We start from the raw sequence: 17,721 nt of genomic DNA on the forward strand, positions 1-17,721 counted from the left end.
CTCTAACTTCAACTAAAAGTTAAGCTAAACTATGCAGGTCATTTTGGGATGGACATCAGGAGATGTATAACTGAACTAAAAAATTTTGACGTTTGCTACATGTAACAAATATATTTTTCTCTATTTCAAATGCTAATTAAAAAGATGAGTGGATCATCCCAATGCTTGTGCATCTAAACAAAATGTAAATCAATCCTCATTTACGATATACCCCAAATTAGAACAAATATACTAAATGATATTGCTGTCTTCTGTGAAATGAGAGGACGTGGCACAGCTGAACGACAGGCAGCAGCATGTGAAGTAAACCAGTAAGTGTCATCATCGCTGTTATTTGGTATAAACTTCCATAGTGTAGGAGTTACCACTGATAGTTCAACACCTCGGCTGACATCAAAGGTCGGTCAGTCGCTGACGGCTCTCACCAGGCCTGGGGACTGGGGTACCCTCAGCGTGCGCCCTGGCGTCACCAAACGGACCCTGTGGCCGGCTGGGTTACGCAGAGCCAAGGAAGACGCCTGCCACCCCCGTGGGACCGGGGCGAGCTCCAGAGCTCAGCGGGATCCCAGGGAGTCCCACATCATGGTCCGTATCTTCAAGAAACGCCGGTTTAACCCGTGGTGCAAAGGCCCTTTAATTCCCGGTGGAGGCGGGCTAGCTGAACCGTTTCCTACTTGTTTTATGGCATTTCTTACGCGGCCCAACAAGCGAATGTAAACGAGCGAGAGCAGAGGGAGATTCGGCCGAGCCCATGGCGTGCCTTTCACAGGGACGGGCTCAGCACACCAGAAATCGAAGCAGCCGGCTCCGTCGCTCGTTTCGGCCGCTTAATGCGAAGAATACCAACGCGGTAAGTACCGTGCCTCGCAGCTAGAGCCCCTCCGCCCCCCTCACAAAGCAGCAGGGCGGCCGGGACCACCGGGCACCCAGGGAAGCGCAGCCAGACCCCCTGGGCCGGCCCTGGCCGCCGTCAGGGCGGGACCGCCGGGCCCTGCCAGGAGACGGCCGCCATCGCGCATGCGCCCGGCCGCCCCCCGCCCCGCTCCGGTCTCTGGTGCCCCCCGAGGGCGGCGGCCGGCGGGGGCGGAGCGGTGGCGGCGGCCGGCGGGCGTGTGGCGGGGCCGGGCCGGGCCCCTCCCTCCCTTCCCCCAGCGGCGCGCTGCACTGCGCAGGCGGCGGCGCTGGCGCGATGGCGGCTGGGGACGGCGGCGACGAGGTGCGGGTGCTGCAGAACCTCCGGGGGAAGATCTGTAAGTGCGGCGCTGCGGACGCGCCGGGCCGGGCCGGGCCGTGGCGGGGCCGGGCTCCCGGGGGCCGCCGCGCTGAGGTGCCCGCTCCTGCCCGGGCTCCGCGGCGCGGGCCGCCGCTGCTCCCGCTCCTTCCCCGCGGCGGGGCGGCGGCTGTTGAGGCCGCGGGGGGCGCTGAGGGGGCAGCGGCCCCTCACGGCGGGGCCCCTCGGGCCGGACGGCGAGGAGAGCCCCGGGGCGGTGGCCCGGGAAGGGCGGGTGGGGACGGGCCGGGGTCTGCGCGGCCCCGGGGCCGGGAGAGATGCGGCGGGGCCGCTGGAGCCCCGGGGCGGCTGGGGAAGCATCCGTTGGTCCGAGGTTTTCCTTGAGTCAGCGGGTGAGAAGAAATGCCCCCTCCCGCCCCTACCTCGGGCATCGGAGTCTGTTTGTCAAGCAGAAATTGCGAAATTATTGATGTGCAGGAAGTTGGTGGTAGAGGGCCACTCTGGAAACGGTCATTAATGCGCCTCTTTCTTTGTGTAGCGTGTGTGCGAGTGAGCGGGAGGCCGGTGGCTTTATTTTGGTGGTTAGGAAGTGCTGACTAAAAATACCTATAGATTCGGTAACGTGGGAAGCCAGGGGATGAGCCGGGGAGGAGGGGCCGGGGAGGAAAAGAGATAGTGGGGTGCGGGGTGGGAGGACTTCAAAGCCAGGAGGAGAAACAGGATGTGCGGCGGCTTCCTGAAGGGTATCAAAATACATTCATACCACTCCGATGCAACCCGTTTATTTCCTTTCTCACGCAGTCGATACTCTTTTTTTTTTTTTTTTTTTTTTGAGAATGAAGCAAAACAAGTTGAATCGGGCACGGCGCGGGGGATTCAGAACCACTTGTGGAGATGTGTTGAAGGGATTAGGTTTGGTGGAGGAATGGGAGTCGTGTTTACTTAGGTATCGTCATGCAGTATAGACTTGAGTGTGTCTTCAGTAAATAGAAGTGCGGGTCATGGAAATAGGGGACGGCAGGACGCATGGCTGGAGGTCCTTTGGCTCCAGGATCAGCTGTAGAGAGCGATCGCCTGTTGAGTAGACAAGGCTGAACACATGCTTACTGAGATCTTACGTTGTCAGGAGTTATCACAGAAATAATACATGACAGCTTGCCTGTAAAAAGAGAATACTGTTAGCTTTGGGGCAAGGGCATTAATTACTGAAGCTGATTTATTTATTGACACCATTCTGCTGCCTGACTTTTATCATAAGGTTTTTGTCAACACCGGACAACACAACATCCAAAGAGTTTACCATTTTGTGATGCTTGAACTTGATAAAAGTTTTCCATTAAGTGTCAAAAGACAAAATCCAAAATGTATCGAGACTTATGTTGAAACTAGCTTATTGTCCTACTTCTGTGTCCTGGATTGAGCCCACGGTTGTATCGTAACTTTGAATGTTTAATTACCTGGCAAAAGTAATGGTAAACTGAGGACTGTGACTGCTTCCTGGGGAATACCTAAAGAATTTGTTGCCAAAGATGGACCTGTAAGAACTGTAGGAGCCCGTTTGGAAGTGAGTGGAAATAATGGCTGGAATAAAAGATGCATCTTGGAAACTGTGTGAAAATCACTTTGTAAACCTACTTGTTTCTTCTAACAAAACAAAACACTGTTTCGGGAAAAAAAAAGATATGAGTTAAATATGCTGTGGAAGCTTGCAAATCCTCAAATCCCTGGGTGCTCTTTTGTCTTCCTTGCACAGCACACACTGTTTTATTTTCAGTTCTTGCTGGTATTTTACCAATGTGTTTTTTAGGGGAAAACCCTCTGAATGAACAATAATAAACAAATGTAATAATGTAATCCCCCTTGATCTGGAGGGATTAGCAGTAGCAGACCTCACTTTGGGAAGTTGTTCGTAGTCTGTAAGAACTCCTTGTAACGTGTTTCTTAGAAGTGGAATGCGTTTCAGTGCCTAAGCTTTGTTGGCATTTAAACTAGTGCAAGACTTGACACTGACTCATTTTATGTGTTGCATGAGAGAGCGTGGTAGTTTTAATGAGGTAATGTCAGTTCTGTGTAAATCTGCATGTATAGGAAACACCATCTGCAGTAAGTTCTTACTTATACTCTTGTTTTACAGTACAAGAATAAGTGGTAGAATCTAAAGTTAGTGATGTTACACAAATCATCAAGACAGATTTAGAATTGAGGCATATACTTAAAGGTGATTTAAGTGGCTATTGCATACCTAGCGGTGAGAAAACAGAGTAGGAACACATTTGCAGTCCCTGGTCCTCTCTGTTTTGTGGGATACCAGTGTTCGCAGCCACTCTCCTGCCTCCGGTTTTCAAGTAAGACGCATGATGAACTGGTCTTACCAGTTTGAGACCCCATAATATTTTTTGAAAAAGTGGTATTGCACTTTAACAGGTTTCTGCCAGAAATCCACTGAAGATCTATCTTCTCTTTTTTTTTTTATGACAACTCTTTTGTGTTGGTGGCTCTATTTTTTGTGTCATAGTAATGACAAAAGCGCTTTACAAAGGTAGGTGGATATCATGTAGTTTTAGACATGTCTCGTAGTGTTTTAAGCTGTATAACTAGCTTCTCTTTTCATTTTCTGACATACAGTAGTACATTTTTAGGTGGTAAGTGATTTTAGTTGCTTTGATTTTTGGTGTGTTTACTGAAACCTTAGTGAAATGCTTGGGAAATGTCTCTGTTGTCTCGGAGCTCATTTGACAAAATTCAGGACGCGTTCTTTTTCAGATTTCTTGCGCTGAGTTGTTAGCACTGCCTGGGTATCTCAGATTATGCTGCACTCCTGGAGCGGATTTAATTGTTGCTGTATAATATGTTTAGTCCTGTGAAGCAAAGACTTCAGAGTTTGTGTACATAAATGTCTTCTAAATTGCTTTGTTCCGGGTCCCTGTCAGAGGATGTACACTAATTGCACGCTTTCACTTGGCAGAGGATATTGTGAATAGCGTTTATCTATCCCACCTCCTGCTTTTGCTGAGTTTCTGATGCGCTGTTAACAGTGACCAAGCTTTGACTTGATGTTTTCATGTAGTGTCTACGTTTAACAAATGATGTGCAGGTGAGGGAGTTGGACAGAAGTATTGCATTTGGTAGGTTGCTCCAGTGCTCTTACTACTAACTCATAACGTGTGTGGAGAATATGAATTTATTAAATGTTGTACACCTGAATTCCTATCACTCTAACACTTGAGTTTTTATTAGCATTGCAGCTTTTCCTTTTCATTTAGATTTGATCTAATCTTATTTTGATGAGAGGGCTTACTAGGTATTTATATAGAGAACCTAAACAATATTTTCCAAATATCTTAAAATCCAACCCAATATACATAATTGGCAAAAGTGTGAGTTGTTTTTTTTTTTTAAAATTGCTATTATTATTTTTTGCGGTTTTCCTAAAGTAGCTGAGTGGCAGTAAAGAAATTTAGTTTAAAAGTCAGATAACGGGTTGCAATTGTGAACTTCCATCTTTTCAAAATAAAAAGGTTGGTGTTTATTATTTTAGTGACGCATTTCATGGTTTCCCTGTTGAATTAGGCTACTAGATATGTCATGTGAAAATATTTTCTGGTTTAAATTAGTCCAGTGACCAAAACTGGTGAATTGATACGGTCAGTACGAAATAAATAAGTGTGATATTGCTGCTCTTTCATCACTTGCACGTTTCGCCATTTGAAGTGCAAGTTTAAGTGTCACGGTGTGCAGTTTTAAGTGACAGCCTCTGTGAAGAGGCTTGGAACATAGTTTCACAGTTAGGTCTAAAACTGGTTTAATTTCTCTCTTCTCCCCAAAACAACTTTATTTGGTGATTCTGACTAACCATTCATACTACCTATACTTTCTAAACAAACCCTTGGAAAACATTGGTGTCCATTTCCTCAGTATACTTCTCCCATTTCTTACCTCTTTCCCGTTGCATCCTTTGAACGGTGAAACGTGCAGTCTTCAGAATGCAGAATTGCATACTTGATGAATGCACCAAAAATCTAAACAATCAAGCAGGTATCTGGTGGTGTTCATAACTTGATTTTTATGCAACCATTATAACCATAGGTTTTTGGTGAAAAAGTAAGACTTAGTGTAATCAATCAAAGACTGGACCACCGTATGGCTGACAAGTTTCCCACAGTCACAGATATTAAGAGGTGTTTGGAAAGATGTGAAATCCCATGCTCCGTACTTCACCTGACAAGTGCTGTGAGGTTATGTTTGACTCAGGACTGAGAATCATCCTCCCTGCCTCCCCAAAACCTCAATAAATTTGTCAGTGCCTTAAAGTTAAACACTTGGGCTACAAAGTAAAGGCTTTTATCCCATTAGAAAACCAAAACTTCTATTTCTTCTGTTCCCTTGGGTAGAAAGTCTCTTTTAATACTGAAAGACTGCAGTATAGTAGACATACAAATTGTGACTTATGTAGAAATATTTAATTTTTACTCTTTTAAGGAAACATGAAACTATAGTAAATGATTTCCTTTCAAAGTCCACTGTACAGTGCATTTAAAGTGACGATTAAGTAATGTTATATCTGAAATACTTCATGTAAAAATAGGATGGTGAAGCTACAGAGTATAAACTAAAAAATGAAATTCTTATTAGGAACAACTGACACGTGCAGTTCATGCTTATTAATTACAGACTACAGTATCAGAAGCTCTCTGGGGATTACTAGCCTCTTTCATGAATTTATTTTTTTATTTTCTTTCATATGTTTTATTAAAATAGGTATTACTTTTTTAAGGCAGTGTTCAGTCGTTGCTGCTGTTCTTGGTTCTTCTGCAATATCTCACTTAAGGGTAATTTCGAGTGTAGTCTCTTTTTGGAGTCTAATGGTGTTAAAAACCGGTTCTGCTCGTGCCTCTCAATCTGTCAACGTTAAGTGTGGCGTTTAAAAATAATACGTATACTTCCTCCTCTCCCACACCCAAGTTGATGAAAAGCTCATTGATGCTTCTGAGAGCACAAGTTTTAACTGTGGAAGTTGCTTAAGTGTCTGTTCATGCTTTCCATCAGCATACATATCCCGACTTGGCAAACATCGTGCGTGAAGTTCAGTCTCTGTTCCTGTTAAACGGTCACGTTCTCTGCTCAGATACAGTTGTGGTAGGCTTTACAGTGCCAGGCGTTACTGACTTGACTTTCAAGACTGTAATAATCTGTTTAACACAAAAGAAAAAAAAAAAGCAGGGGGAGAGAGGAAGAAAAAGAAAATTCCGATTTTACAGTAAAACTTACTGCACCGTGCTTCATATCTGCAGTTTTTTAAAAAGGAGTATATGTAAGACACTTTAAATCTACTTTCAAGCCGTGGTCTTTGAAAGTGGAGGTGTTATGTTATTCAGATATGATAAGTAGTTAGAACTCAATACTTTGATGTAGTTTTCATCCTATTAATTTGTCATACCTTATCTAAAGTTTAGAAAATGTTGATTCCACATTTCATTGGGAGAGGTATTTCTAGTAGCAGCTGAGGATGGACACTACTGTGAAAGGTCCTGGATAAGACCTCGTGCAGAAAACAGTTCTGGCTGCCTGTGTTTAAGATAACAATTAAAGAGGAAGAAGGACAGGGAGTATCTGCTTGCCAATTAGGAGACTCTCAGAGAGAGTACCAGAAAAGCTCATCTTGTTTCTTTTAGCAGAATAAAAGGTGAAAAGGGTCTGTTTGCTGTCTTCAGAGACATTCAGAGGGGAAGGAAACATCCAGGGAGAAATAACTGTTTAAGCTAAAGGACAGTGTTGTCGTAAATCTGCCTGCAGCATTCAGATTCTGTAAGAGCTTTCCAATTTGAGCGTTGGGAACTGGGTAACTACTTAGAAGTAACCATTTCTGAAAAGGGCTGCCAAATGTCCCGCATGTGTTATTGCAGTGGCCTAAACACTATGCCCGGGAAACCTTGTATTCCTCTGTTGACAATCATCCTGTCTCATTAGAAACTTCCTTTTCTACTTGTTCTTATCCATGTTGTGTTTAGTCAGCAGGTGATTTTTTTTAATTTTTTTTTCCCCCCCTCCTGCTAGGCCAGACAGTTAGGCAAAAATAAACAGCACTCATAGCTGGACCTTTGAAAATATATCAGTGAACTGCAAATCAGCTGTTCATTGTGGAACATGAAATAGAGATTTGATGGGTAAGTCTGTATTAATCAGCTTCCTTTAGCCAAAATACTTGCAGAGAAAATACCAAGTGAACAATAACTCAGCCAGATCATGTCTTGGTCTCATGACCTAATGCTGTATCACCTCGGGCTGCAAGCTTCTCGGATTTAGCAAGCCACACAGGGTCAAGCCCGAGATGAGACCTCTGAAGGGAAAGTGTAGGTGCTGGAGGAAGCGGTGTTGGTGAGTCAGTGCTCTCCTCCTGTCGGCTCTCTGTCCGCGTGAAGCTGGGTGCAGCAGTCTCTGTACGCTCTTGGACCTTACAAATTAAAAATTAGTATGGAAATGCTAGATGAATGGAAAAGTAACTTTTGGATGCACATTAGAACCGTAAAATTCTTGTGTCTAATATTTTGTGGGGCTTTCCCCCCTCAATATTTACAGTCTTTTTTTTTTTTTTTCAGATGACGCCAAACACTTAGTACCCAACAAAATGAGAGACTTTTTCTGTACCATAAACTTGGACCAAGAAGAAGTTTTTCGTACACAGGTAGTTGAAAAATCTTTAAGGTAAGCCTAATTTTTAAATGGAGATGATAAGCAAGACTGCCTCGGTTGGGAATAAAACCAAGATACGTTATCAATGTGGTTCTGCTTTTTCTTGTACCTTTTTAAAATGAGAACTGACTTGTGGCAGCTACTCAGAACATGTCACAGCAGTGTGTAAATCAAGAGTAGCTGAAAGAAGACAGAATTGAGGCTTGTGAGTTCTACGGTGCTTTTAAAGTGAAGCATGCTCAAACATATTTCACTATAACTTTATATTGTTCCATTAGGCAGCATAACATTCTTTTTCTTACTAGGTTGTTTCCAGGGGAAAGAAATATGCTCAATACTTGCTCTTCATGTCATTTCCTACTTCTGACATGCAGTTGGTCTTTATTGGTGGAATTCTGCTTTTAGTGTCTGTCTTGTAAAACCTGTTTCTCGAATGAAGGAACCGGAACTTTTCCATGTATGAGAGTTGCGTGTGCTGTGGGATGCTCCCCTGAATAGGCCTCACTCGCTCCTGAATTCTTGTTTTGGGAACTACACCCAGCACTCACACAGAATGCCTTGCTTTACCTCCCTGAGCAGCGCTTACCTGTAGATTCTGCTACTGCTTTAGAGCCTTAAAAACAATCAAAGAAGAAGTCGTGATGACACAGCTGCAGTAGTGTGGGTGCTCTTATGTCTCAGAACTCTTTAAGCTCACTGCTGACCCACACTGAAGCGTCGTTGCAGCTGCCTCGCTCAGGGCACCTGAGTGATGGTTTCAGTTACCTGGAGGAGATGTTAAACCTTCCTCTTAAAACCCAGAAAGCCTGCTCAAACTCTTGAAAGTTTTCCTAATTCTTGTTGTTTCCAGTAGTTTTATTTTTGGTGTTTGTTTATTGAGCTATCTCTCTAGACGGTTCCAGGTGAGGAACAGCATACTGCTAATATGGCAAATTTAAACAGGCAATTTTACTTTTTCAAAACATTTTAAGGCCTCCATATGCTTTTGCATGAAAAGCAAACACCACGTGCATGCAATTGGGAGCAAATATTTTGCTCATACTCCTGATCTGTGACTGCTGTAGTCAGATCCAGAAAATTTTCAGAGTTTAAGTGGTTGCAATTGAGATTGATTACCAAAACAAACTCAATTGAGTAGTCCTTCAGAGAAGGATGTTAAAGAGACTGTATTGATAAAGCAGAAACTTAAAATTTGCCCTTCAAATAGACAGTAGTTTTATGGGTAAAAGGGAACCCAACGTATCCTTTAAAAAGAAAGGCACTGCTGTCTGATTTTTGACATATTCATAGTTGAAAACCTAAAAGTTACTACTGTGCTTAGAAACAAGACCCATTATGTTTAATGTTTATGCAGACACTTTTATCTTGTTCGGTTAAGAATTATTAAATTTATATACATTAATCACTGGATAATAAAGAAGTATTAATTGCATAGTAAAATATTTTATAAAATAAATTGCCTTAGATCCTTCAAAATTTTTTTAAATAGTACTGAAGTTTTAACTGAAACTTGATGAAATGAAAACAGTACTTTACAGAGGAAAGGAAGAAAAATCTCGCTATAACAAAGCAACAGTTTACGGGAAGGAGGTCTCAAGTGACACGCACCTCCCCCTCAGATTGGGAATGTTTCAGGTGATATGAAATTAATATTTCTAAGTTGAGAACATTTATTTGGAGTTAGAAGTCACTGTTCTGGATCACCCTTTGCCCATTGGTGCCTTTTTGTCTCCACTGACTACACAGGGAACTCCTTCGTCCTCTGAATTATGGCTGTGTTAAGTTAGAGTCATGGCATGAGTGGGGTTTCACACAAATTGGTCAAACTTAATAAAATAAGTCATCCTCTATTAGCACCAACCAGTGTTGGATGCCTTCACTCGATTACTAGTGTGTATGCAGTTATGAAGGCTGACACTTGTTCCAAAAACTTAATTATACCATCTTGTTGCTTATTACTGTGTTAAACTGGAATACCGTACGAACCTAGAGGTACTGGAAGGGAAGATGAAAGCTCTGATCTCTTATTAGTCTGAAAACTTTATAAACTGCTTTTCAGTAAGGTGTAGTACAGTGTAATTTCAGCCATAAGTACAACTTTGAATTTAATTGCTTTGTCTTATATTATTTGTTTTTTTTCTCACACACACAATTCACAGTCTGTTTTTCTCACCTTATTCTGGGTTACAAATTTATACTAACTGTAATCTAAATTGTATTCTACAAATATCCGCTAGTTAAATGTCTGTGGAAGTAATTATCACTAGAATTAAAATCACATTTGACTACAGTGATTGAAAAATAATGAATAAATGTATTTTTAAATGTGCAAATAGGTTTAGGCTTCCACCAGCACTGGGACTATTGTTAGAGTGCAGATGCGAAGCAAATGACTTTTCAAAGTTAGAAAAACATGAATTAATACTGAAGTGAAACAAGGATATTTTGGCTAATGACTCAAGAAATATTTCCTGACATGGTGTGGGATTTCTGTGGGGTCTGAAGAAAGAAATTTTTTTTCCCTTGTAAAGTCTGAAGAACTTCTGTGAGCCTCCTCAAATATCCATGGTGAAATATGAGGAATTGTGGAGGGGTTGTGGTATGTGTGTGTTGCATTTTTTATTATTATTATTTAAACTAAATTCAGTTTCTTTTTTTCAAACTAAACTTTGTGTGAATGCAAGGTTATAGCAAAAATTATTTCTCTTGTTGATATAGCTGTTGCTTTTATCAAATGACAGATCTAGGGGCATTGGTCAGTTCCTGTCATAGAACTGCCAGTTTCACGTAACATGGAAGGGAAGGGCAAAGGAGTATGTCACTCATTTAAATTTCATCTCCTGTATTACGGTAATCCAGTTCTTCCTGTATGACAGTCTGGTCTTCCTTTGAATTAGCAGTATCTTCTAATTTTGTATCTGTCACAGTCTTTAAAGTTCTTGCATCAAAGTCACAAACGAAAGTACTAAACTGACTGAATCCCTGAGGAACAGGTTGAGTAAGTTCTCCATTCAATTATTCCTCATTGGTATAACCTATTGTACCCCTTCAGCCAGTTCTGTATCCACCTAAGAATTTCTTTACTAGTCCTTTGTATTCTCCACCTTAAATTTTCTCTCTGTGCCTCATACTTTGCTAACAAATTAACAACTCATTCATAAGGTGGTGGTGTTAATCTAGGTAAGGAAAAATGTATCGATATGAATAAAATAAATCTATTTGTGCTCATACTATTCACCTGCTCTTTCTGGCCAAATTTGAGACTTCATGTAAATGTTGAGGTTAAAATAATGATTGTTAGTGGCTGATCATTCTGTGAAATTTGTACTTTTTAGCTGTAGGATATGGCTGCTAGAAAGGTTTTTGGAAGTCTCTGCTAATAGCCTCCATCTCAGGCTGATTATAACTGGATGCGTAGAGTTATATAGATCCAGCAAGAATCAGGACTTAACGCTTTGCGACAGGAAGTTGTTGATGTACGTCGTAGTGGAGTGTTCCTCTTAGGGTGTCTGGCTGAAGCTGAGCTAATCACAGTTTGCCTTGGTGCCAGTGCCAGCTATTCACCCACAGTTCGCTCTTTCCGCTGTAACATCTCTTTGATTGTACTGGTACAACTATTATTTGCATAGCTGTTAGGGGAGCCGTATCACAGAATCGACCAAAGTTTAAAATAAGCCTTTGTTTCATTATTATTTTTTTTTTTTGGTCTGAGTTGTTGTGTCAATACAATTAAAATGAGCAGCGAAGGTAATAAGGAAATTGAGGCTGCTTAGGGCTGCACTGCTGGTAAAGGTAACGCTTGCGAATTTATACCTTTAGTGGTGGAGTTGATGAGAAGAACCCAGCCCTTGAAATCAAAGCTGAATTTGTTGGCTTTCAAATTAAAAAAAAAAAAAAAAAAGTGGGGAGCTGAAAAACCACAAGCAGATTTTTCAGCTGAGAATTCTTAAATTATTTCTCAGTGTAGTGCAAAGGCTAATACCGATTTGTCTGCTTTAAAGCCCATGGTAAAAGGTCTGTGTTTGAACAAAAGGAACATTTTCACTTGTGAAATTCCTCATAATGAATTCCTGCAGTTAAAGCTCTTGTTTCTAAAAATCAATTCTAGAAATTTGGAATACTAGATTTTTCACCTGTGTTCTTTCCCACTTTTTAAATTAGTTATCAGCTCTTTTCTTATTTTTAAATTATTTAGTGAACCATTGGTCCCTAAGCGTTTAGTGTTTTTTCTGTAATTATTTTGGAGGGAAGAGAGTAGGGATGATATCCTATTCTTCCTGGTATTCTTTTGGGTAGGTAGTAATATGAACTGACTGTTCTAAACGTAAGCATATTTGTATTAGTTTAATAAAGTATTGTAACAATACAGTGTCAGAAAATTACTTTACTGGGAAACAAACAAAACCCCCTTTGTTTCTGGGTTTGGTATAACTGGTATAATTGTCATCACATCACTTGTCTCTAGAAAGAAAGCAGAGGCTAAAATTACTTTAATGAAGCTGAAGTTTCATGAAGCTGAATTAGTTTCATTCCCTGGTGATGTTAATACATTGCAGTTGAAAGTATTTGAAGTTTAAGAATCCAGTAGTTCCAAAATAGCAGGTTGTTTCTTGTGGATGCACATAATTTTCAGAGTTCACAACTTGCAGTGACACAAATAGCATTGTGGTTTTGTTCAGTCTTTCAAAATACAGCATTCTGACTACTGGCTGTGATTGCATCAATAAGTACTCCTTCAATTTAATGGAAGTATAAATTCCTTGAGTGAAGATACCAACACATTGTGTGAAATATGCCTAATGTAGAGGAACTCAAAAGTCTTTTTACCTAGAGGGCTGCACAAATGGCAGTTAATTAGGGTGAACCGTAAACATATTGGACTTCGTTAGCTGGAGAAATGTGGTGACTGTTTCAGCATGCAGGAGGACATGTGTATTTGAGATTAACATTTCTCTTTTTCACTCTTCTGTTTTATAGTGGCTCCTGCGTATGGTTTCTTTTTGCAGGTCTGAATCTTTGAGCATCAAATTTGACATGGAAATTAGAGCTAAACAAATGTCAATTAGTGAAGTAATTAGCAAATTGTGTTTTAATGTAATTTAATGACATACTGAATGAAGAGAGAGAAACTAAAACTTGTGAGTGTCTCAGGAAGTCACTGGGGGTGGATAGACAGAAAAAAGAAGAATAGAATTGAAATTGCAGAGGAGACAACGCTTTCTTTATGTGCGCTCTGATTTTTTTTTTTTCTCTTTTGAAACATACGTAAAGCATTCTTAACTTGCAGTGTTATTGTATGTTCTTGTAATGAAATGGTTGCGGATGGCTTTAATGATAGATAAGTATAGTGCTAAAGGCCAAGGTCTGTGACTGCAGCAAAAATGTGGCATTTTGATGTTTGTCTTCTGTATAAATTCCATAAAGTGTTTTTCTATTTTAACTTTCAGTCTTTCTTTTCAGCCCTTATTTTGGGGAAGAGTTTTACTTTGAGATTCCAAGAACGTTCCAGTGGTTGTCCTTCTACATTTATGATAAAAGTGTTTTGCAAAAAGACCTGCGTATAGGTAAGTTCTGGGATACTATTTACATCTTACATTAACGTTTGGTTACTTTCAGTATAATTATCTGTAATATTAAGGATAAAATTATTAAAGTGATGCAGTTTTCAAAACACAGCGTATAGTGCACTTAAACTAAATGTTCCTTTAAACTTTGAAAAGCAGGATTTTGTTTCCTTCCTTTATTCTATTATATTAAAATATGTTCATTTTTTAGGCTAATAGGATATTTTATAGTCTTATAGCCTCAATACATAATTTTTTTTAAATTCTGTTTTTTCTCCACTTCTCTTTCATTGGAATATTTGAGTAATTGTCACTACCTGTAGGACAGAATGCATTGTGGAATAAGTGCAATTGTGGAATAATTCTTAACACTGTGTATAGGTTTCGTTTTTTTTTTTTTTTTCCTTTGTCAGTGCAACCTGTAACTTAGTGACTTACAAAGCATTTTGCATCAACTCATGTATTTCAGGTGAAAAGTTACAGGGGGTGGAATTATTATTGTGGGTTTTTTTTCCCCACCGCATAATGGCTCTATTGCAGCTGCTGTTTGGATACAGTTGCTATAAAGCTCAGTCTGCTGTGGAAGAAGCCTTCATGTTATTTGAATTGAGGAAGGAAATAATTTGCACCAGGATGCCATATAATTTGGTATAATAACAGCTTGCCAAATAGCAATCGGAAGAGTAAAAGGAATCTACCTTCAGTAGATGCAGACAAGCAGTCTTCAGTACTGTTACTGTTCACTCAAATCTTTATTATGTTATTTCCAGCCACAAGTGTGTTCTTTATTTGACCTAATCTTGTTATTAGTGATATCCAAGATAACATGTCGTAGTTAACTTAATTTGGCTTTATATAAACTATTTTTCTGCTTTATTTATGCTTCAGGTTCCTTGTTTCCATAAGCTTAGCTTTTCATATTGCATAGTAAGCTTATTAAAAAAAAAAAAACAACCCAAAAACTAAAAGAAAGAGAGTTTAAGCAAAAATGAAACTTCAAATCTGCTTAAATATTTCTCCTAATCAGATGAAAGTGATATTTATGCTTCTCTCTCCTTGCCCCCCTCCCCCAGGAAAGGTATCAATCAAAAAAGAAGATTTATGCAACTACACAGGAAAAGAGAATTGGTTTATGCTTCAACCCGTTGATTCTAATTCAGAGGTTCAGGTAACTATTAAATTGCACATTTACATTTTTTAAGCATAGATAAGTGCATGTAATAGTAGAAGTCTTGTGACACAGTCGTGTCTTTCAGCTTGATTAAAGAATAGTGCATATTTGACATTTCTAAATTGGCTGTATTGTTCCTCATGATACATAAAACTAGCAGAAGACTTGAAGCAACTGTTTCGGAAATGTCTTAATAGTATTTTGATGTCTAAAATTGTTGCAAGAGGAGCTATGTACTTGGGACAGGTGAATGATTTAGGAAACTAGTGAATCATTTTTTTAGTCCGTTTTGGTGTTATCTGAAATGATGACTGATTATGTGACACGAAATGGTTAAAGTATCCAAAACTAAAGGTACTTGTGCTCTTCTTATTTATCTAATTTTGAAATACTTTCTGCATTCAGTATCAAATAACTTGCACTTCGGAGCTGCATTTTGGCCTGTGGTTCAAGTTCTTCTGACAGGTTTATTCTAGTAATAAGTAAAAATGAGATGGCTCTAGATGATGCAGCAATCTCTTTTTAGTCTGAGGAAGAAAACAGCAGTATTCTTGAGAATCTCTTAGCCTTTTTGCTGTGATAAACAATTTGTTAGATTTTGATTGTTTTTTCAGATATGCTTAAGGGCATAGTCCCTCTGGGTAGGGAGAATCCCTGTATGCTTTTACAAGAGGTGAAAGAGTACAGAGTTCTCAAAAAAAAAAAAAAAAAAAAAAAAAAAAAACAAAAAAAAACCAGACAGACATTATTTTCCAGGATTAATCATCTCTGAGGTATAAGTTTAGTGTGCAACTGTTGGCTATATAGGAGGGCATGTGATTGCTTTACGTGAAGACAGATTTTCAAAACATTGAATACCCCTTTCTCTTATCTGTTGAAAACCAGTCCTCGTTCAGTTAAGGTACAATATAATAGAATAGTTCGGTTGGAAGACACCTACAGATCATCTAGTCCAACAGCAATCTTCTTCCAACTTTTCCATCTAATCACTCTGAATATTTTAGAAAGTCCTTTCCAGATATAAACTGAAATGCAGTTTCTGCTTTGACTTAAATATTGTTATGCTTACTATGGTTTTTTTAAGTCATAAAAATGTACTGAATGAAAGATTACTTTTTGTCAGAATACTACATAAGCAAATATGAAAATTCAAGTATAATATTCCATTAATAGAAGTTACCAATTTCTTACATATTGGAAATAAAGAATTTTTAATTTTTTCATGGCTTTGTAGCTCACAGTGGAATGTAAGCTCTTATTGATACTTTTTTATGGCTGGGACATGTGTAAAGCACTCTCCTGCATGAGACTTCCGTTAAAGGATGACCTTTTTTGCTAAGGTGTATGCTCCTCGTGGGAATCTTTCCTTGAGTTAGGTGATTTGGGTAGGTTTCTCCTCTGTCCTGCTTTCCTTTTTCCATGAAATTTGTAACGGCACAGCCCAGTTCGCAGCTGCCAGATTTGGCTGAAATCTCACTGGTTTAGATGTGCCATACTGTACTGAAATGTATTCCTCAAAGATTCCCAAGATTATTGGTGAGACATGGCTGAAAATAGCAGGCTTTCACATAGTGTGTGTGCAGAAAAAGTACACAAATGTTTATAAAGTTAGATAACAGTTTTTTGGAGAAAAAAAGATTGTTTTCAGATGTGCTGCTCATGAAATAGACTGTGAAAATGCAGTAGCAATTCTAAAATCAAAAAATGCCTAACTGGTTTTGTAGTTCTGAAGTTTAGGTTGGTGATTTGGACACTCTGGGTTTGGCTCCTTTGTTACTACGTCAGTCTTCACTGGTCAGCAGCTCCATCTTCCTCTAGTCAGTATCTGAAAACTGATCATTAATTCATTTGTAAAGTCAAAATGGTACCTACCTGCTTTTGATGATCCCTGAGATCTACAGCTGAAAAGTGCGTTCACGTAAAGTGCACTGCTTATTTTTTGTATAGGAATGGCCTATTTCGTGTTTTGAACTAAAACCAATTGCACAACCACGTTTAAAACCAGGTTGCGTGTTATATCAAAAGTTCTGATACAGATCTGCAGATCAGACGCTTTAGGAAACCATCGCGCTGCTCTCATCAAACAAAGCAACAAAAATGTACCCAAAACTCTCCATACGTGTCAGGGAAACACTGAGCACCATGTTACTGTAACCATCGTGGTGCTGAGTTTTGAACAAACTACATCTACAGATAGTTCTCAGGAGCAGTAAACTTCGTATTTTACCCCTATCAATCAGTGCGGAACGCATGAGTTGTGTTTATTTAAAAAAAAAAAAAAAGGCAAAAGGAAGACGTTTCGGCCATTCACAAGGTCTGCCTACTAAAACTAGTTAAGGCAGCTATTGCAGTATGTACTACTACCATTGTCTTTTCATTTGTCATTAAAAAACTTTGCCTTGTAAGGCTGTTGGCATGCTTCTCGGTATCCTGTTTTTATCCTGTAAATCTATTTTTATAATTAAGTTTCTCTGCTTGACAAATATTTCCTTAATGTACCTGTGTTCCAATCCACGTAGTAACAGTTTGCAAAACACTTGGCAGGAGTCCCAAAATAGTTACGTTTTAAAACTTCCTTATAAAAGAGACTTCACTTCTCCCATGTGACGTACAGAGAGAGAAGCACAGCCTTTGCCCCAGGGGATTTACGATAAAAACATTTCAGTTTTATGTCAAAACATAAGTGCTATACGTGTGCAAGGTCAGCTAAGGGTTTTACTTCCATTTTAATGTTGTACCGCAAAACCGTAGTTCAAATTATAGCTTGCTGCTTTTGCCACGGTTTAAAATTACCTCCCAGGTCCTTTTGCTAAGAACCATAATCGTGGGCAGGCCAGGGTCATCTGATGTTCCCTTTAGCAAACAGATAAATTCCAAGAATGCTGATGAGAGCGTGGCTTAGAAGAAAGGCTGTGTCAGTGCGTGGTTGCCTTAGATGTGAAAGCCAGCGCACGCAGCCAGGCACTGAGAGTAGCAGCAGTATTGTTCAGGCTGTAGGTGTTTGGAGCAAGGTTATAGTACCAATTTTTGGTTGTCCCAGGAAAGTTGCCTATCATGGTTTGGAG

General features: G+C 39.8%; 1 protein-coding gene across 3 annotated transcripts in view; it reads left to right on the forward strand.

The window, feature by feature from the left end:
• Positions 1–1,131: 1,131 nt before the first annotated feature.
• Positions 1,132–17,721, forward strand: part of RASA2 (RAS p21 protein activator 2) — a 52,294-nt gene continuing 35,704 nt past the window's right edge. For 2 of the 3 annotated variants that reach the window (XM_054205392.1, XM_054205391.1), the window contains exons 1-4: positions 1,132–1,250; positions 7,828–7,933; positions 13,382–13,485; positions 14,559–14,653. In XM_054205392.1, coding sequence (XP_054061367.1) covers positions 1,190–1,250; positions 7,828–7,933; positions 13,382–13,485; positions 14,559–14,653 — 366 coding nt within the window. In that variant the 5' untranslated portion in view covers positions 1,132–1,189. The remainder of the gene's footprint in view (positions 1,251–7,827; positions 7,934–13,381; positions 13,486–14,558; positions 14,654–17,721) is intronic. The other variant, XR_008466991.1, reaches the window with a different exon arrangement.

The sequence above is a fragment of the Rissa tridactyla genome, chromosome 6, assembly GCF_028500815.1.
Source record: "Rissa tridactyla isolate bRisTri1 chromosome 6, bRisTri1.patW.cur.20221130, whole genome shotgun sequence".
Taxonomy (NCBI): Eukaryota; Metazoa; Chordata; class Aves; order Charadriiformes; family Laridae; genus Rissa; species Rissa tridactyla.